The 21,886-nt window shown below is 38.2% G+C and overlaps 1 protein-coding gene across 2 annotated transcripts in view; it reads right to left on the bottom strand.

The window, feature by feature from the left end:
* CUBN (cubilin) overlaps positions 1-21,886 on the bottom strand; it is a 140,407-nt gene that overhangs the window by 35,519 nt on the left and 83,002 nt on the right. For both annotated transcript variants that reach the window (XM_071735142.1, XM_071735143.1), the window contains exons 36-51: positions 21,699-21,831; positions 19,414-19,619; positions 17,948-18,129; positions 16,333-16,522; positions 15,099-15,296; positions 14,636-14,782; positions 13,606-13,796; positions 13,165-13,348; positions 11,652-11,826; positions 10,474-10,652; positions 8,763-8,972; positions 8,323-8,463; positions 6,342-6,523; positions 4,748-4,919; positions 3,572-3,778; positions 394-543 (exon numbers count right to left, since the gene is read on the bottom strand). In XM_071735142.1, coding sequence (XP_071591243.1) covers positions 394-543; positions 3,572-3,778; positions 4,748-4,919; positions 6,342-6,523; positions 8,323-8,463; positions 8,763-8,972; positions 10,474-10,652; positions 11,652-11,826; positions 13,165-13,348; positions 13,606-13,796; positions 14,636-14,782; positions 15,099-15,296; positions 16,333-16,522; positions 17,948-18,129; positions 19,414-19,619; positions 21,699-21,831 — 2,847 coding nt within the window. The remainder of the gene's footprint in view (positions 1-393; positions 544-3,571; positions 3,779-4,747; positions 4,920-6,341; positions 6,524-8,322; positions 8,464-8,762; positions 8,973-10,473; positions 10,653-11,651; positions 11,827-13,164; positions 13,349-13,605; positions 13,797-14,635; positions 14,783-15,098; positions 15,297-16,332; positions 16,523-17,947; positions 18,130-19,413; positions 19,620-21,698; positions 21,832-21,886) is intronic.

Here is a 21,886-nt window from a genome sequence, read left to right as displayed (position 1 = left end):
TTCAAAATGAGTGCAAAGGTTCCACCAGCAGAATTCATTTCAGTCATGCTAGCACTCTGGAGGCCTATTTGAAGTAAGTCAAACTTGGCTGGTGTTACCTGTTACATCCCTATTCCCAAGAGCAACCAGCTGCTCTGAGTGTTGCACTGCATTGCAAAAAGTCAAATGCAGGTCAGGGACTAGGAAAAGTGAGGCAGATAATAAATCTGGAAGTTCAGTTGCTAGCATGTGTTTGCTTTATACGGATACAAATAGTGTCAGGCACTGTGTAATTTTTGATGATCTTTTGGAGAGCTGAACCCACAGTGTGAACTCTCAGTATCACCAAATGAATGGCAACTTTCCCCGGAAGCATCTCAGCCAGCAAGAACAACATTCTATCAAGCCATTTACCTTCAAACATATAATGAGCCAGGAATCCTTTATCTGCTGTGTTTTCATCGCTCACAAAGTGTACCCAGATCTGGGGGGCTGCTATGACCAAGGGCACAGATGGTGCAGCCTGACCACAAAGTCTGGCTATTAGCTCTCCATCAGCATCCCCTGAGAAAAAAAATTTTTAAAAAATACACATTTTTAATCCTAGGAACTACAATAACACCAGGGAATACATATGGCAAAGTGCATGTCATTTTGTTTTTACTAGAAAATAGAGAAAAGTACATGGCATGCTTAATAACTGATTTTAAGTATGTGTACAGGTAGAGTGCTGCAGTTCATTGCTGGGAACCAAATCTCAGAAAGGAAGTTTTCCAAGCTGTGTTAGTGATCCTTTTCATATCTTAGGCTCCTTTTCTGTCTGCCATCCTGCACACTTCCATTTTGTAAGACTCATCGGATTCCAAACCACACAGTGTCCCAAACTGCAGATGTTTTGGGAATACACAGTGGGAAGAGATGGCCCAAGGACGTGATTGTATGGAAGCCTATCAAGCCTATGTGTTTGTGAAATCCTCATTCAAGTTTTTGAATTTTCTACCATATAGCATTGTCCTTCATCAATGAACAATCTGTCAATACTGTATTCATTTAGGGTATCTCTTTCCTAGGAAACTCAACATACTGTCCTCTGTCTAGCAAAAAAAAACCCCAAAATACCTGCATTTTCAATAATCATTGAAACCTAAGTAGGAACATACTGCACAGGCAGTTATACTTTTGTGACACTGAATATTTGCTCATGTTGGTGTAAATTCTTATCCATCATACTGGTAGAAGCATCACTTTGTTTATTACTGATCTATTCTCAGGAAAAGGAAAATAAGAGTAGTAGCGTTCCTCACAACATCCAGGCAATCCCATTCCTTTTTGCTTCTCTAACAACAGCAGGCTACTGATCTCAGAAATCTCTGTTCAAAAGCAATTCTGTGCTCCATGCAGAACTGCAGGCTGTTCTAGTGAAAAAGGCAGCAGAGGTGGAGGGGGAAACTTTGGGCTCTCTTCAAAGCCCTTCCACACTTATTCCAAATAACATGGCTGAGTAACCTCACCTTTGTCATATAGAGTGACACAGCCACCAATTGAAATGTCTTGAAGTATGAGGATAAGGATAAAAGGTGACATATAATAAAATTCTATTAATATAAATTACACAGAGCAATGCTAAAACCTGTCTTGTGAACATCAACTAAAAATTATGAGCTGTACAAGCAGAAGATGTTAATGAAAAATTACAGTTCTGGAAGAACAAAAAATAACTACTTTGAGCATTAAAATGTGAAGTGTACTTTTGCTTTTTTTTGCACTTCTTACAAGGTAATTAATTTTGTGACATATGTGACCCAGGTTTTTCATTCTGTACAGTGTGAAAAGTGGCACCAATCACTGCTTTAAATGAATGGCCAGCTGGCAAGAGATCTAGACTGCTGATAAACAGAAAATGTAAACAGAAAGACTGTGATATAAGATTTGGTTCAAACTGAAGGGAATGGTCTGAAACAAAAAAACAAGTCTTCCACAAAAACCACAAGTTAGGAGTATATTTCACTGTAGCAATGTTCTCAGATGTAGTACCATGTGCAGACTACATGCATGTGCCTGGTAATTTATAGCTTAGTATGTAGCCTTTTTTTTTTTTTAGATTATATATTTCTCAGTGAACACAAAAGGTTAATTCTGTCTTTTTCTTTTTTTTTTCTACTCAGTATCATTAAGTGTATTTCATGGATAACCCCAAAGAATTTTACACATCTCAGCTTCATTTGGCATTTCTCAGGTATCTTAGTGTTGTATAGGACCCCTCCCCAAATTCATATCTCCTGTGTTAAGTGTCTTAAGAAGCATCTGCCTGCATTTAGTGATATTCTGCACTATTTGAATCTCAGTGCTCATCAGTTGTTACTTGTTAGCACAGACAGATGACTCAAGGCATTCTGCCTTTGACACGAGTCTTGTTGTGAAACAGAATATCCATTAATATGGCAAAAATCAATTTTACTATTTAGATAACAAAACTGTAGTGCACAAGTAACCTACATTTTTTCCTCATTCATTTGACTGTATTGCCTGGAGGCCTGAGGTTCAGGGTACAGTGAGAGTAGTGAACTGATGAGTAACAGGCCAGATATATTTTATTCTTATATTTCTCTGAGTTCTCTTGCTATGATTTCCCAGGTCCATTGCAAATGTGGGAGGGAACTGTTAGGCTATGCAGCTATGAATACTTTGGCTCTACACAGGACAGCCCGATGCTATACAACCAAGAGTGCTTGTTCAGATAAATGCAAATAAGGATGTGACAGATTCCTGCTCTTTACTCCCCCATTACCTTTCAGAAATTATTTTCTGGTAAATTAGATCCTGCTCTCTCTGGGACTAACAGATACAGCCTTGCATGAAGAAGACAGCTGGAGCTTTCATACTACTATTGGCATTAGCTGAGTGACTTTTGTATGACATTTCCAGTTGCTAGATCTTGGGGATAGCTAAAGATACTTAAGTATGCAGAGACATTACTGGTGCATTAATTCTGTAATTGTTTTCCTTTTAAATGCTTTCATCTGTACTTTGTGATGCAGTCTCACAGGAAATATGGATTTGTTTTTGGAGAATCATCTTATAGAGTACAAAAGTGGGGTATGAAGTGGGTATGCAGTCCAGGGTCTATGAATAATTAAAGCATATTTTAGTCTACTCCTGCTGTCTCTGGAGATGGTTTAGGAGCAGAAAGAGAATGGGTTCTGGACCAAATAAATTGTTTCGATTACTCCAATTTCTCCTGACTTCCATCTTTCAAAGGAGATGAGGTAAAATTCATAGTTTTCTTGTAAAGAGAGATTCAGGTTTGTATAGCAAGCACCAAAACAATTTAAGTCCCCAAAACACCTATTCAGTTTTCCATTTTCTCTGAAAGGGAGGGTGACCAAATCGATGCATTCATTCCTCTGTTAGTGAAGTCTCACTACTAGTCTAGGAAGCAACATGGAAGGCATGCACGTGAACAGCCTCTCAAACGTACAGATCCTACAACACTCACTCTCTGCAAATACATATGAACAAGATTTGGCACAAACACAGTTGCAAAACCAGAATCTCGACAGGCTTTATCCATTCTCCTGATGAACATACAAACCTATTCGTAACTCTAGGTAGTCATACTGGCAGTCCTGGTGATATTCCAAGTGGAAATCCTCAAAAGACAAATATATAGATGAATTATAGTGGGAAGGGTTTTCAATAGTCCATTCGCAGTTCAGATTACTTGTGTAATTTTTGATGCCATCATAACCAGGAGAAGAGAAATTCCCACCTGCATATCCCATCAGGGTTCCACCACAAACTGCAAAAACAAAATATGAATTATTTTAAAATAGTAATAATTCTTACATGAGGAGAAATCTTGCCCCTGTTTATTCAGACATATATCAGCAAACATATGTGCTGATTGGTTCAAAAATTTTTCTATCTTCTTCCTTTTTTATACTTTACTGCTGAGTAAAAGAGAATTCTTGCCTAGTTCTCTGGAATTCATTGGCATGTCTTTAAAAATACATGCATAAAGCCAAGAAGCAAAAATTATGCACAGTATCAAATAAAGTATTCAGCAGCACCATCAATACCACAAGCACTCGTTAAAATTTTGAAAAAATGCTACTGCAGCTCCAGTTCAGTATTGCCCAGACCTACCAATTACCTAATTTTAGACTCAAGAGATTTTTTGGGAACATAACCTCAAGAGCAGTGCACTTATGCTACGGTGGGATGCTTAAGGGGGTGTTGGAAAATAAGTTCAAAAGACTCAAAGCTGCAGTAGTAGTAAGGTTCTGCCAGCTGCCTCCCCTCTGGAGGCTGAGCTTGCAAAAGTAGGTTAGCTGTACTGTTTCACAAGCTACAGTAAATTAACTACCCCCCTGAGTAATAAGGAAGCACTTGAATTATTCATTTTGTCTATGGCACCATGTTTTTTGCATCTTCTCATGGAATTAGGCCACTTCAGACCATCTCTTACTCAATACTAAGTACAAACCACTAAATCAGTAATGAGATTGAGGACTGTGATCCATAACAGAGGTTGCTCTTCCCTTTGAAGTTTGACATAACAAGCACATAAAGTCCAGAGGTTCCCCATTTTTTAAAATTATTTTAGCTAATTAAAGATAGATATGTAAACCCATCAGGGATTTAAAGAGAGGAAAAAAAAAAGATATCAGAGATTTTTTATCTCTTTAGGCAATTTTTTTTACATGTGCCAGTACTTTAGGTATGAAACAACACACCAAAGATCAATCAATTTAAAAACACACACTACCTGCATCTTCACTAGACGTGTATGAGGCACTGAAACCTCTGGTTGCACGGGATATATCTGTCACCAGAATGACTTTCATTGTGTTTCCAGAGGATTTTACTTCAGTGCCTGGATTTACCTCACCACACAGCTTGGCCAGCCGAGGAGAGTTCTGTCTGAGGCCATTGTAAACCTATCGGGTCAAAATAAACTCTTATGAAATCCAAATATAGTCTTACAAGTATCCCCTCTATCATTTAATAGTGCTTCAGATCTTTAATACAAGGTTCACTGATAACTCCCCCAATAGGCTAGTTCCCAAATCTACTAAAAATCTCAGAACAAACTTCAATTGCCTTGAGTGGATGAGACTCAGACTCTTCGTTAATTGGGAAAAATACTGTATTTCAGTTCAATATTTATATCTTCATTCACTTCATAATACCAGCTACTGCTAATATTAATTAATTTCAAATGGTCCTCTTTGTATTCTTGTTAAAGCCAACATCGGCCTTTTCAAATTCTCCTTCAAAGTACCGACTGCTGGTGGGCATTTTTGATTAATTCAAACATTTCACTTTTTGATGATCCAGAGATATTTTGCTCAGTTTCTTTTATGCAGCCTTTAGCCAAGGAGTCAATTTCCTTTTTTATAGTATTATCTCAGAAGTGTAAGTAAGGCAGAAATTATGTTTCCCACTGAGATTTGGAATATGTTAGAGTGTCGAAGGCACAAAAGCTGGCAGGACAGATTTTCCTTTAAGAAAGCATTATTTCATTAATCAATAAAAAGGCAGCTCCCCGTGGTCTGTCTAAAGCATCTGTGAAGGAAAACAAGGGAAATTTCATCTACAAATCACAAAGGAGAGTTTGTGCATGGGCTAGCTTCTGATCATGATAAAACTAATTCCTGTGTTTGCACTGCTCATCTGGGAAACTATGCTAGAGCTCCCATTCCTGCAGTTTCATAGAAGAATTGTATTTTTGGGGTATTTGTACATCTGACCAGGTCCAATTCTGTGTGCCATGTTTGATTTATTTCTTTTTTTCACTAAATATCTGAAAATCTAAAATAACCAGTATCTTTTTGTAGATGAGAGGTGTTAAAAGAGGTAGGATTTCCTGGGGCTTCCCAATCTTTCTTTCAGGATATGCAAGGTCCAACCCAGTAGCAGCCCTTTGTTGCAATCTCTATGCTTTCTCTCTCCATTTTATTTTTTAATTTATAACAATAGTAAGAACAGCAATAACAGCCTTCAAAGTCAACATACCTGGAATTGACTGATAGGCTTTTTGGCCACAGAAAAGAGACAGTGAAATCTTTCAAAAACTGCAGAATTTTTTTCATAACTGATAGAGCTAATTCCAATAATTTCTTCAAATACTCTTCTCTGCCTGGACAATTTCAAAATTTCCATACTCTAAAACAAGCAGATGAGTTCAGACACTCTATAGAGCTGACTTTCTCTCACTTATCTATTGATAAATTATGATTTGTCTTAAAACCAGATGTAGACCTATAAATGACATTTCAGCTCTTTTGAGTCGATTAGTGGTTCATAAAGGGATTAGGAAGACTATTTTCTGCTCAGGGCCCTTCAAGCTCAGTACTCACAGCCACATAATCTAATGAGCACCTCCAGTGTTCTTCAGTTTTCATATCATTAAAGGTTAGAGTCACACGTCGGCCTTCTTCCACTGTGATTCTCCATTCACACACACGATTATGTGGGTATGGATTGGGATAGTTGGGTGAAGTAAATGTTCCAACAGAGGCAGTAAAATCCCCACCACATTCTGAAATACCCAAATATTGGGACACTTTTTAGAGTAAAGCATTGATTATAGACTTACAGAAAAAAAAACCCACAGCAGTAATGTTGGGAGCGGCGAGGAAAACTCGTGCAACCAATATGGTCGATAAACAAGCTTCAACTTTATTGCGCAGCAACTCTCCCTTATATACGGTCTCTGAGACCACACCCCCACCACTAAACCATAACATAACGTTTTATTGGACACCCAGTGTGTTTACCTGTAGCACAGAGAATCCCTGGTGCAGGTAGCACAGGATTATGGGCCGATCTAATTGGGGCCCAATTGGGCCTCTCAAACATGGGGTTGGGCACGGCAATAGGGTCACACCCCCTACCTTTTCGGGAACATTCAGGAACATTCTCCGACATTCCCCAACACAGTAATGCAACAAGAAGACATCGTGAGAGGTTAGTTTGATATGTCTATCCTTTCATATGTTTGTCTTAACAGATAAGTTCCTTCAGGCTTTATCACCCAGCTATAAATACAGTTGGATACTAACTGAACATAGCAGCTCCTTCTAGTCTAATTATTAGTACTCCCTTCTCCAAAGGGCTCATATCAGATTTCAAAAGCCTGAGTGACCCACAAGGCTTTGATAGCAAATGATATAAGCCTTCCACTGTCGCAGGACAGAGATATTTCAGCCTTTATGATGACTGACCCTTATCTCAGCCCCTTTCCTCGCGCTCACAGACTCCTGCAGAATAGTCTAATCTCTGTATGCACCTGCATTAAACTTTTGCCAATACAGTTTGTCTTCTGTGGTGGCATGTGGTCCTCGGAGTGGAGTAACATTCTTTTGGAGTTTGTTTCCTCCTCTGTTATTTTTTTGCAGAAGCAAACAGAAAGAAAAAGGAAGGTTTAAACTGAGCTTTCAAATGAGGTGGAAGGAGTTAAGAGTTGTCAGGAGGTTTTCAAGACTACTGCTGCAAAGTATTTCTAAAAAAGCAGCCATATTTTAGCAGGACTAGTATTGAATGGATACTATAGAATATAAAAGAGAAATATGAAGCAGGAATCTCTACATCCTTAGAGCTGATCAGAGCAGCTCTTTGAAGGCGTTGTGCTCAGGGCACATTTGTGCAATGAGCACAAAGTGAAACACATAAAACTCCATCTGAACATATGAAAACATTTTTCACCATGAGAGCTTCTGGACACTGGAATGGGCTGTCCAGGAAGGTTTTGGAGTGTTTGTCCTGGGAGACATTGAAAACCTGACTGGCCACAGTCCTGGACAGCTTCATCTGCTTAGCTCTGCTTGAGCAGAGGCATTTAGACTACCTCATCTCCAGAGGTTCCTTCCAACCTCAGAGGCACTCTAGTTCTGTGATTCCACTTCAAATCTATCAGTTAAAACCTATTTGGTTTAGGGAAATTTACTGATACCACTCACCTCAGAGGGACAGAATAACATAAAAGAAAAACACAGGATTTCTTTATGCGTATTCCTTATGAGGGAAGGGTGTGCTAGGGCACCCATGAACTGATTGCTGGAGTGTGTGAGGCTGCTTCATTGTGTGAGACACGACACTGATGGCAACATTCACTATAACAGGAGACTTCTTTGCCTCTCAAAGTTTCAGCTTGGCTGACTAGTGAACAGAGAGCTCAGGTTCATTCATGCTTGCCCCAGAGTTTAAATTTAAGAGCAAATACACACCACTCCAAGAACAAGTGACCTGCAATGTGTGCTGTATTAGTGCAATGACAATCTGTGGTATTTGCTACTTCCCTGCTTCCCTGAAAGCAACATGCAGCCTTAGAAATCCAACCTTCACTACTGGAATCAAAGCGCAGTCTGAATCCTCGGGCATTGACTGATCCATCAGTGACAAACTTGACATAAGCAAAACTGTCAGAAGTGTCCACAGCATCAGGGAGGGTATTACCACAATACCTGCCCAAAAAATTTCCTGAAAAAATCAAATATAGAAAAACAGGTTTATATTAATATGTTATAAAGATTTGTATCAAAGGACTACTTTCCAATTTAAGTGCACAGGCAGCAGTAAGATAGTAAAATCAAGTTATTGATGAAAAATAGGGTTTTGTTTGTCTTTGCTTCAGCAAAGAAGCAGACAGAAATTCTGTGTATTGAAAAGGATCAGGTTTTGGGGTTTTTTTTACATGGCAAATGCTTTCAGAAACCTCTAGTGAGGTTTCATAGCAGTACTAGGGAAGGGAAGACAAACACTGAAAAAAATTGTCAGACCAGTAGCATTGTATTCTCGGATCTCCAGGAAGTCATTTGTGCACATGGAGGAGTTTTGAATATCTAGGCCTTCTAGTCTGATGGTAAGATAGTGGCCCCTGGGACCCTGCAGAAACCATTCACACTTCAAGTTGTCTTGATATGGAAGCTCTGGATACCCCACACTTTCAATGATGCCAGTTTGTCCTATCACTGTTCCTCCACAGGGAGCTGCAAAATGAAGAACATTGTTTGGTTGACTGAAGGACCTCACAGAGATGACCTTTCTCCTAAACAAGACTTAAAGCTAAGGAACAACTGACTAGTTAAGAAACCATGGTAATAAATCAGAAACTGCCTTCCAGTTAAAAATCTTTCACATTCTCCTTCTAGTTCAACCATTATGTTGTGTTGGTTTTTTTTTCACACAACCCCTGCCATTGCAAGCATCCCTTCTTCTCTGTCGTATCTCTTATTAATTTGAATAAACTCACAGATTTCAAGGCCTATAGCCAATCTCTACACATGGCTATATTTACTAGAAAATCTTGTATCATGTTATTTTAAAGTAATCTAGTTTGCTTAATGAGGATCTAAATTTTTAAATGTTCTGTCTCTGAAACTCATTTCTCTGTGGTACCTGAGAACATGAATTCATAAAACTAAGGCTTACAGAAAATAATATGCCCTGTTGGAATTTAGTGAATTTTACAGTGTATTCTGTTTGCCTGCTATTTACAATCCTTTTGTGGCAATAACAGTTCTGTTCTTACTGTCTGCTCTGCTGAGTGATTAGTGTTTTCTTCCAGGGTGACTGGCATACAGCTGAGATACTGTGAATCTGTTATGGATAAATATGAATTCTGGCTGTGTATACTAACATTTTTTTCTTGACAGTTGCTTAAGTTTTTCACATTCTGAAATATAACACCACACAATATTGGCATGTTTGAGATACAAAACAACCAGCAAAATTCTGTGTAAAGCAGTATAGTCCATGCTTTGCCTTTGACAAATCAACAGTTCCAGACGTTCCTATAGAAGTGAGACTAACAGATGCTGTTCTTTGCAGCTTTTCTTTAATTATTAACATTATCAAAACCAAAAAAGTAGCCTATTTCTGAATCAGAATAAAGCCTATTTTTATATAATTTTAAAAGTTTGCTAATGCTTTCTAGTCCTGTTTTTGTATCTTAAAAGAAAACGATTTTGAATTTCTTTTCCTAGCTGACAAATAATGGTTCTTGCTGATTGTTCCTTTTTTCAGTCCATTGTTGTGCTGCCCTTGTATGTCTAGCACCACTGCTATAAAACGATTTACATTTAGATAGCTCCAAATCTGTTCTTCTCCTGACAGCTCCCAGCTTATCATTGCATTCCCCTTCAGGATCCCACTCATAAAAGTGACACTAATTTTGCATGCTGAAGATCAAATCCGGTTGTATGGTTTTATCCATGTTGGCTTCTTTTTCTACTGTCTCTTTGATAATTGTCTTTAGAAGAGGTTATCCACTCTTCATTTCCACTCCTGCAGATCTGGGAGCACATTCCTGTTCCTGTGTTGATAATTTCCACCTCTTGCTAGGTGCAGAACATGCTGATGTTAACCCATATAATGATTCTGATGCCTTAGCAGTCCACCTCATAGGCATGATTTAAGCCCTATTACAAAAGCCTAACACTTGAGAACAAAATCTGTAAAATCAGGGAAACTGATAAATGCAATCATTACCGATAGAATATTTAGCATTGAATCCCACGTGTGTGGCACTGCTGTCAGACCTGAACCTCAGGTACATGACAGCTCCTGAGGATCTCTGTGAGCCTGGCATCAAACCTCCACACAGCTTGGCAATCATGGGGGCAGTGGAGTCAGCACCGTTGCGTAGCTCCAGGTAACTGGAAGTGCAGCTGGGAGAAGAGAGAATTTTCTGTTCAATGTATAGCAGTAGTGGTTTGCAGTAATTTCAGTAATGTGCACAAAGCCATGCATCTATAGTGAATTAGATCAGTTTCCAGATGCAGTGACCAGGATAGAATCATCAAGTTCATAATCAATGATAGTTAATTAGTACTTGAATCAAAAGAGGCACTAGAAACGTTGAGAAAGATTCATCCCTGTACCAGTCTATGATCAGATCTGACAGAAGCAAGTCCTGGAAAGAGGTATGAAAAGGACTGATTAAGTAGTTGTGACCACCTCTACAATAGTTTTTTTGGCAGCATTCAGATGCAGCAGATATTCCCTATTAAGTCTTATTGATGGCTGTTGAGATAAGGAACAGATATAAAACAGATGAAGGGAGTAAAGATTCAAATCTGGGCATTTACTAAGGAGGGCACAGAGAGATGCAAAGTATCTTAATTAAAAACTTTGCCTTCAGGATGGTGAAGTGTCCTGGGAAGCCAGAGTGAAAAGACATCTTTGGGATTCTCCACCCTATATAATTTTTTCCAGAGTCTCAAAGGTTTTACAAGTGAGGCTCACCTTTAATGTATAAGGGTCCAGCCTCAAATCCATGAATTTACATCAGCTGGAAACTAGCTCTGTTTTATGATTTGTGCAGGGGTTTCAAAACATGTAGACTCATTGCCAGTCAGCAGACAGGCAATGGAGAAGGGAGACAGACTGTTCTGGTGGTAATCCATTGGGTTTAAAAGAGCCTAATCAATCATTCTAAATGATTGAAAATCTAAATATGAAAGGATGAGAGGTCACAGATTATATAGAAAGTACCTCTCCATGGATGCTTCCTCTCTGTTAATTTCTGTCTAACTCTATTAATTTTCTATCTACTTTTGATTTCAAATCTGGAAGCATGCTATGGAAGGAATTAGAGAAAGTAAAAGGGAAAATAAGAATCAGAATGGAGTCTCTGAAGAAACACAGGAAAAAATGTGCATGTATACTTTGGTGAAGGTTCAATGTAAAACTGATCTTCAAATTGCAGTTCAACTGCATGTCCCTCAGGAGCATTTATGGTCCAGATACAGTCAGCATGAGGGGGATAATTGCTCGGATAGTTGGGGGAAGATGTATATCCACTGGGGTTGAAATCATTGATATAAATATTCCCTCCACAAGCTGGGAAAGAAAAGATCACAAATAAAAACCAATGTGTTAAGGAAATGGGTGAGGCATCAAAAAATGAGTCTGTATCACTATATTCCAACACAATTTCCTTTTGGTGCTCTTTAATTACATAAAAAAATATGCATTTTACTTTACAATTGCTCACTGTGGTAAAACATTTTAATGCAGTAGAATACTATGTTCCTGTCCTCCTGCTTACCTAACCTTTCTCAATTTCAAATGTTCAGGCCCCTGAATTAAATTATTAGTTCTCTCCTGGCCTGCTTCTATACCAAGAAGGAAAAATATTTCTTGCCTTGTCCTGAGAGTCAGAAAGCTTGCAAATCAGACTCATCAATGCTCCTGTGACTCATTCCCCATGTCTGCTTTTCAAAAATTGAAAAGTTTGTGTGAGATAATAATTAATGTATGAGGAATGCCAATCAGAGCAAACATGAGGATTTGTTCAGGTCCTTTATACTAGAAACATATCTTTATTTTGACCACAAAACTTTCTGCTAAAGAAGCCCCAATATGTTCTAGCAATACTGGTTTAACCAGCATTTTATTCAAGTTTTATAAATTGAAGTGGTAGAAATGCTGCTGCACAGATTCATCCATTCCTTTGATGAATCCCACACAGTAATGCTAAGAATGATTCTTTGTGGCAGCAAGGGAAAGGAGGTAGAAAACAAGCACTTACAAAGTTGAGTAGCTTGCATGGTTTAGTTACACGTCTCCTGTGGCATCAAGTGGCATCAAGTAGAATAGCTGCACATACCAAATCCCTGATTTACCCCAGGGACCTGAGTCTCTATTTTTTTAATTATCTCTGGTAGGGACTGATATTTTCTCAACTAAGAATAAAACTTGGGGGAAATGTTACCACCTTTCTAGACACACTAGACTAAATCATTTCTGAAATCATTTAGCACTTGCACTGGGTTCATGGCTTGGCTTTGAGAACAAAGATTTATGACTGCACTGGGTACAGTATGTTCAAAATTCTGTTCATGTTTCCAGGTTTTTTTCCTTTCCTGCATGAATTTTGAACACTTCTTCCTAACTGTAACTTCCTGTAACTGTAATTAACCCTTCTAAAGGGTTTCAAGTAAGTTTTGGGTTTTTTTAATTTTAATATTTCAGTGTTCTCAGACACGGAGCTGGCTATCTTTAAAAAGAAGAAATTTGAGAGTAGGATCAGAAGTCTTTTACTAAAGAAGGAAACAGTACATTTTTGCAGCCATCTGATTTTACCAGGGTTGGGACAGTAAGAACCTCCTTTAAGAGAGCAAACTCCCAAGTTGTACCTATTGAGTTGCAGAATGTAAGTTTGTTTCCTAGACTTACCTAGACTCTTAGCCTCGTATTTCAGTTTGAATCCTTGACCCTCATTTATGCCATCAGAAATGAAGTGGACAAACAGCTGATTGTCTGTGGTGTACATGGTAGAGATGGAGCTGCTTCCACAAAACCGTCCGTTCTGTCTTCCAGATGCCAAAGGTGGGGCAGCATTATCTAACCCATTCTTCAGCTAGAAGAAGAGAAATTGCTAATGTCACTCAAGCAAAATGTAAATTTTGAGCACACACCATCTTAATTGAAAACAATAACATAGTGATTAATTAATGAACAGCAATAAATAAGAGAGAGAGAGAAATAACCTCTGTGGTATTTCTCTTAGGTGTTTCCACACCTTGATGACCTGGGTTTCCTTATTGACACTGAAGTCTGTAAGTTTCAATAGTTTTAACAGCTTTGTGGATTTTGTACTCTAGCCAGGAACCTCACCTCTACATAATCTCCAAGGCTGCAGGAAGTATCCTCACTCTTAACCTGGAAAGGCCGTTCAAAATGGACAGCAATGATAAACCCAGAGGTTACCACTACATGCCAGGAACAATTCAGATTAGGAGCATAGTCTTGAGGGTAGTTGGGGGATGTTATCACACCACTGTCTGTGTGCAAAAAGCCTCCACAACCTGAGAACAAGGAGTTGAAACAAAGACAGAAATATTAATGTCAACTTTTCACACATTCATTTAGGGAAAAACTCTGTCTCCTAAAAGGAAGATGTGACAGGTAAATTGTGGCAGATGTTGGACCAAGTTGTGAAGAGTAGAAGGGCATAGAGCAATGCACACAATGAGAGACCTCCTACATACAATATAAGAGACTGCAAGGTGACACACAGCAAACATCTTGACAGTGAGACTCAGTTCTCAGACTTAACAGATGAGTAAGCAGGCAGCCATGCCAAGGACCTCCCATGGCATGAGCATAGTGTTACACTGCATGAGTACATTGCTTCCAACCATGGATTTAACCACTTCCACCTACACAAGCTACCAGTCAGAAAAACTTTCCCTGGCTGCCTGTTGTTATTATCACACCTTACATGGTGCCTCAGCCCATTCAGGAATCTCTTAGCATGCCATGGTACACGTGGGAGGAGTGCCACAGAAAATTGCTGACATTTTCTGCTGGAACTGACACAGCTCTCTGCATCTGTCTATGCTTTGAGTCATTTGTTTCCCTCTCTTAGTTGGGCATTCTTTCACTCTTTGGCTGGTTGTTATAAACTTAGGCATACACGTTTCTTACTTCTGAAAAGTGACTTATCTGGTTGAATCATATTTGTTCCACTATATCACTGAGAAAGTAGCAAATTTTACCTATGTGGAGTCAGATCTTTATTAATGCGTGTGATTAATTATGTAGACTGTAGGCAGCTGTTGAAAATGAAATTCTTTTGTTTCCTTACCCCATTCCCAGCACCAAGGCAGACATTTATCAGGGGTAGAAGAGAAACAAATCTTACTTTTCTGATAAGAGGCATTAAACCCAGCTCCACTGACACTTGCATCTGACATGAAGTGGATGAACATTGCCTCTCCAGTTGATCTTATTGGCCCAGGAAGTTCTCGTCCACACAAAGTAGCCAGGACTGGAGAAAGACTAGTGTCTCCTGAGATCAAAAGAAGATATGTTAGTGTTGAAACCAAATTAGTTCATATTTGTTAGCTGCTGTGAGTCACACTTTCAGGCAGGTACTTTTCAAGATCTTTAACCCCTATAGATTGAGAAATATCTTTATAAACCACCAAATATTTTGCTAGGCTTGGCAAGTTTTATTTTCTCTAACCAAATGTCTCAGCAAAAAGGAAGAATACCCATTTAGAGCATGTTCCCATTGCTATTTAGATTGCTCAACCTCAATGGACATAAGAATTCCAGATACAGCTATTGCATTTTGTCAGGGTAAGGCAAGATGGGCACCTCACCATCTTGGATAATAAGCTTGTCATAGTTGCATGAGCTGTGAGATTCTATGTCTAGGGACAGAATATTCAACTCCACAGTAGACCCAGGAGCTCTGATAAGCCACACACAGTCGGCAAAATTTCTGTAATTCATGGGCCAGCCCGGTGAAAAGAGGAATGAAGGTGTTTCTTCAGCTGTTCCAGTCCCTCCACATGCACCTGTCACATACAAGGAGAAAAAAATTAATACATCTTCATTTTAAACTGACCATTCCCATCATAGATTTTAACATGACAGTCCTATAATTAAGCACAATAGGGGCACAGTGATGATGTGTGTAGTCACAGAAACACATTTCTTCAACCATTGCTTCAGTTTGGACTGGCAGTACAAAACGTGAAAATCCTGACCAATAAGGATTTTCCTGTGCTACAATGATGTGATCTATTTTACCACAAGAAATACCTAGCAAAAGACCTAAGAGCATCTACCAGAGTTTAACATGTTACATATCAGAAAGATTATGGTTTGGTTATGTGCATACATAACCAAAAATACATAAACATTTTAGACATTCTTGCAACTGAAGTACTTTTATGTCTCAGCTATAAGTATAGATGAAGATCAAGTCCTTACTGCTATATTTAGCAGCTCAGTAAACTGGTTACATACTGCCACAATCCTGCAAAACACTTAAACCATTACATACTGCTACTAACCTGCAGAGCTGCAGGAATTCTTGGTCCCTCTGTACCCAGAAATCTGCCTTCAGATTTAGAAAGAAGACAATGCACTATGTCCTAACTTTAGTCTTCCTCTTGTTGAACTTGCTGAGAGAAAATCAAGTGTACAAGAAGCATACTCCCTCTCCTTCTGGGAACTATTTGTCAGAGGTACATGACTATTCTGAGCACATTCTCTTTGTTTATGGATATTAGATGCATTATATTGAAAGGTTTTGTATCACAATGGCCAGTGATTTAAGAATGGAATTTCAAAAGGGATACTTTCTCATGACGTTTATAAAATATTAAGTTTTCATGAAATATCTGTGTAAAGAAAAATGCCCTCTACCAACATGCTTATTTTCAAAACACAGTAAGACTGCAAATCTGAGAGTTCCTATAAATTGTTTTTAAAAGCTATTAAAAGGCTTAATTAAAATGTGGGCAAGCTGGTTTGGAGTTTTTTAAATAAAGCTCAGTATATCACTGGATATATCACTTTTAACTGTGTAACACAATGAAAACCCACCTCGAGCAATGGTGTGTGCAACAGCAGAACCATCCACTGCATACCATTCCAAAAGAAAGCCTTTTCCATTCACAGATGAATCTGACTGAAACTGGATCATCATCGAACTGCCAGAGGATGCAAAAGAAGCAGGGTCCTCACCACAATATGTTGAAATACGACGAGAATGAGTGGTGGGCCCATCATAAACCTGCAGAGAGAACTGTGCCTGTTACTCACAGAGACAGATTTTCATTTGCTCCCTACACAGTAACTTTCCAAGGAGAAAAATACTCTCTTTAAATGAGTGATGGATCTTTCAGCAAATCCCAGTAAGAAAGAAATCTCTCCTAGAAAAAATTGAAGAAAACCTCCCTTTCTATCATATATGGTTAACTGTGAAGCTTTCACAGAAGAAGGATGCGAATAGAAGCCATCAAATTCAGCTTATGCCCCAAGGGCTGCTCTTTGAGGGCATGAACTGGCCCCCATGTTAAATATGTCCACTGGTTCAATCTTGTTTGCTGCAGAGGAAAAAAACCCAACATAATCTGCAGGTAAAAAAGGCATTTGTTTTCCTTTTCTTTTTTTCCTTCCTTTTTCCCCCTTAAGGAACAGATATATTTTATATTCCATCAACTAAGTATACAATAATATCTTTTCATTTTATGTATTTATAAGACACATTCTTATCTGTCTAGAAGATGCCTCTCTTTTGTCAGTTTCCAAACCTATATATGTTCTTGTCCTTTTCCCCTCAGTAAAAAATGTCCAATAGAGCCAGGTAATAGAGCCAGGTAAAGTAAACATTAACATTAGGTTGAAGATCTGATCCAGATGAAGGGCTAGGCTGATTGATATCCACTGAATGTCTAGCTGATTTAAGAAACTCATTTCATGAACTAATATTGAATCTGGATATCAGTGAATTAATAATTAATTGAATATACTGAATATATTGAAATAGTATAGATTTTCTCTTTCCCAAAGATGAAAAAAAAGTATAATTAGTGAATCAGCTGGTTAAAAAGAAAGACAAGAAGAGATGTGCCTTATTTAACTAAGTGGTTAAGTTTAGCTAAGTTCAGAAAGAAGTTATTGCCTGTATTACTTCAGTTTGCTTAGCACCATGCATTCTGTGTTTTTTAGCCTAGTAAAAAGGCTAGACTGTATCACAGGGTAAAGAAAAACTATCTTTCAGTAAGAAAGAGGGACCTTCCTACTGCAAACAGCGAATTATTGATCCAGAGAGCAAGGAAAGTGCAAGTAGAGGATTGTTCCTTGTAGGATTTTAAAGTAACCATATTTTTAGAGGCACTGAGATGTTATAGTCACTGTTGTCCTCAGCTGAACCAGCACAGAACAAAGTTCAATCTGCTATCTGACCTGAAATTATTTGATTTGAAAATTCAGGACTGTACCATTGTGGAATTCTTTTTAATAAGTTTCAAACTTAGAGATTGAAAATATCTATTAGGGAGTCAAAGAGTATGTAACCCTTCCTACAGCTAATAATAGCAAAAGTAATAAGCCACACCAAATCCTGGAAATTCTCCCCATTCCTCTTGTAGGTTTCCCTAGTCATCATTTTTATCAAAGCTAATTGAAATAAAATAGCTTCTCACAATAAAATCACCTTTAATTTGTCGTAACGACACCTGTGATCATTTTCAATATCCATCTGCAGGATATGGCCATGAATGACTTGTGAAGAATTAACACTTATTCGCCACTGGTAATTGGAATTGTGAGGGTAACTTCTAGGCCACTGTGGTGAAGCTATTTGTCCTCTGCTTCCCACGATGTCATTTCCATACACTGCAAAACATGAAAGAGACAACTACAGCCTCTAACTCACATAGATTAAAAGACACATTGGGGTCCAGTCTGAAATATATGTTTCAGCATGGCTGACTTTATTTACTTAGGATTAGGCAGCACTGCAAGGCACAGATCTGTGTTTCAGACAGTTCTAGGGTGCACATCTAATTATTTGCTTGTTGTGAGGGATGAAGTGTGCCCTTATCTGAAGGAAATTCCCCACTCAAGTTGTGTTGAGTTACATGTAGGAGAGGTGGGAAGATGGCACACCTAAATTGCCCCTTGACTCTAACTACTTCATGTTAATTTCTCCCCAAGAAGCATTAAATATATTTTTTTCAAATGCTTTTGTGTGTTCTGGTGAAAAATGGTGATGATTCACTTGAACTCTGAACTATTGATAATTATTTTTGAAAATGAGTAGCAGAGGTTCCAAAGTCAGGAAAATTATTTGAAGTTTAGCTTGATTAATCAGAATGGTCATGGATGTCTAGCTTCAGCAGTCTGGTCATGCAGTAAGTCAGACTGATATTTGCAATGGTCCCTTGAAATATTGGATCTATAAAGTGGCATAATTTCCTCTTCTTGTAATTCTGCTCCCTGGTTGATGGCATCTAGATCCAAACTGGAAGATGAACACTGTTGCATTGAAAAAGCAAAATGGAAAGCTGAGAAAGAAATGCCTTCTTCTTAATTCGTTAATTGCTTAATAAATGGAAACATAAACATTAAATACTATTGCTCACCCTTGGGTAGCAAAGACACATGGCCAGTTATTCTTAACTCTAACAGGCTACTGGTAAACTTGGATTGCAATCTAAATTTTCAGTATTAGACTCTAGCTCATGTCTTCACAGCCCAGCACTCCTGAAGGAAGAATGTAAAAACCAGGTGATAAACTGTTGAAAAATGATAAGTGAAATAGAGGACATTCAATTTTCTGTAACCCTTGGAATTTTTCCTTCTTGAAGCATAATATAATTAATTTGAAAAAATACTGTCTGTTACAAGAACTTAAAAAGATAGATCGTTAGGTTAGTTTTTTTGATTATGTTATACTTAATACACTTACATCCACACAAGTTCTGTTCTGACATGTTTTAGAGCATCTTTTTATATTCAACAGATATTTTACAAAATATTTTAAAATGAATTCCCAGCCTTGCTGTAATCAACAAGCACTTTCTACTAGACTTTACAAGGCCAAACTTTCACTTTTTGAAATCATTTTGCTAGTGCTATGAAAGAACAATAGTTTTCAATTAAATAACATTTACTTACAGTGAGAGAATGTGGCCCTGAAACCAACATCAGTGCCTGAGCTGTCTGAGACAAATCTGACCCACAGGACATGTCCAACAGTAGATGTATAATTTGAAGGCAAGGAGTTCCCACAGAATCGTCCTGCCACCTCGCCTGTATCATTCCCTTCACGAATCTCCAGGTAATCTTTGGTGCAGCTGCTGCTATCTTCCACCTGAAAGGCTCTGTTTCAATAGCAGAAAAAGAGCATTAGCCAGCATATGACAGGCAGATGCCTCAGTGTTTGCCTTGCCCTCTTAGCTTCTACTACAACAGATTAGAACAGGGCAGCAACAATACCCTCCAGAACCCAGAAGTCACTGCTCATCACCTGGTAATGCTGTTGATACAGAGCTCTCTTCTTTCTAGCTCCTTATTGACAGAGCATCAGTTTGATGATAAAAAATTGTAATTGTTAAAGAGTTCTCAATTCCCTGTAATATTTCTTGGTTCTCCAGTAACAACCATGAAACACAGAAAGCCCCTGATATAAAAACAACAGGCAGACTGTTTACTTGGTGCACATCTACATGCAGAGAATACTTTTAGACTTATAGATCTATTTGCAGTTCCTTTATATGTATATTATTTATTCCCAGAGTTCTGGGTTAATTTGTAACTAATATTTCAGAGCTTAGCAATCCCTTAGCAGTGTCTCCAGAATTAGAAAATATTACTTCTTTTCTGGCCTGAGTTTCACATAACTGTACACACAAAATCTTAGGAAATGTTGTTATTAACTCTTCTAAAACAATTTTTATCTTAGAAAGGAATGGGATTCAGTAATCAAATTATAAATTCTAGATGACTGCACCTAGGTGAATGCTAAATATATTCTAAAAATCTTATGTTATTCTAAGTGAAGTGCTTTGATCCAACCCAGTACACTTTTCAGAAGCAGGCTACAAATATATAGTAAAGATTCCAGAGAGTGTCCCTTATAACCAGTGTCCCAGATATTTATGCTTTCTGATTTTCTGATAATGACTCCTGCCCTTCAGTTCTAAATGTATCCGTAAGTGTACAATGTGCACATGATGTGAAATGCTTCCAAACACTCATCTGGATATACTTCAGACTAATTTAAAGTTAACCATCAAATTGCAAGTCAGGCATTTATTTTCAGACTGAGCTGAGGCACATAAATGCCTCATGCCAAAAAAACTTTATAAATCCGTAATATTAAATTAGATGAAATAAATATTGCTTTCTAACACAATTACTCAATGCTTTACAGTATTTTCATCTTGCCTTTCAGCTATGTGTAACTGAAGAAAAACATCTTCTCAGTGTCACTTTATATAACTGAATGTATGTTCCACTGCTTCACATTAGATTTCTGTTTGGTTCTGAAAAGTTGTTATTCATTATTTTGTAGCAAAATATTTTGGAAAATGTTTTCCAGCTGTAGCACTTTTTCTCTGCTTCAGTGAGTAAGGGAGGAATAGAATGTTCTTTTTACTGAGTTAATGAATCAGCACTTGCTTAACAAATTGCACCTTATGAAGCCAGCATGTTACTGGGTAAATTTTCCTTTTGTCTTGATTAGCTGTAAATGCAGGTTTCAGAATTACTTTTCTTTTCCTGATGATGCTTGATAAGCTGTGCAATGAGTCGGTGTTCTCTTTCTTGATAGCAGCCACTGTTTGATGCCAGGAAATGGAGCAGCTCAGAAATCCATGTCACGGGTAAAGAAAAACTTAACGACCCTGGTAAAGGACTCCACATTGTTCTGTGGATCACGCATGACTTTCCTGTCAGAAGTCTTCAAAGGAAAGTCACTTCGCTGAACGGAAAACAAAATTCCTTCAGATACTTTTATGGCCCCTGTTGCACCCAGATTGCTATAATTGCTGGAAAAATTTTGAGGACTCCAATAGTAATTCTAACCCTACAATTTGTAGAGTAACTGGCCCCTTTATATTGCTCAACTATATTAAAATACTATAATTAATTTGGTAGTAAGGAAATAGTAGGAATTTGCTTTGTAGAGAAAAGACAGCACAATATTTCTTCTTTTTGTTAATAAGAGAGTAAGAACAGGCTTCTTCAGCAATAAACCACCTAGTTATAAAATGATACACATGAATATAGGATATGGCAACGACTAAGACAGGAGAGCACTGACTGCAAACTGCCATTAACCACTGCTATATTCTCTTTCCAAGTTACCCTAAAAAAATGCTTCAGCTTTATCATCTGGTAATTACACTTCCTAATAAACACAAGGCATCCTTCCAACAGGAAGGATGAAAAGGACTTACATGAAAGACAGCTGAAGCCGATTGCCAGGGGGGCTAAGAATCATCCAGACACACTCAGTGTTGGGTGGATATGCCTCGGGATAGCCAGGGCTGTTGAAAGCTCCTCTGTCCATGTGGAAAGTACCCCCACAGGCTGCAACAATAAGGCAATAGCAGAGACTTGAGAAGGATGGCATAAAAGATATACC

The sequence above is a fragment of the Heliangelus exortis genome, chromosome 2, assembly GCF_036169615.1.
Source record: "Heliangelus exortis chromosome 2, bHelExo1.hap1, whole genome shotgun sequence".
Classification (NCBI taxonomy): Eukaryota; Metazoa; Chordata; class Aves; order Apodiformes; family Trochilidae; genus Heliangelus; species Heliangelus exortis.
Note: the sequence above shows the minus strand (reverse complement) of the source record. Positions and strands in the feature narration are given on the sequence as shown.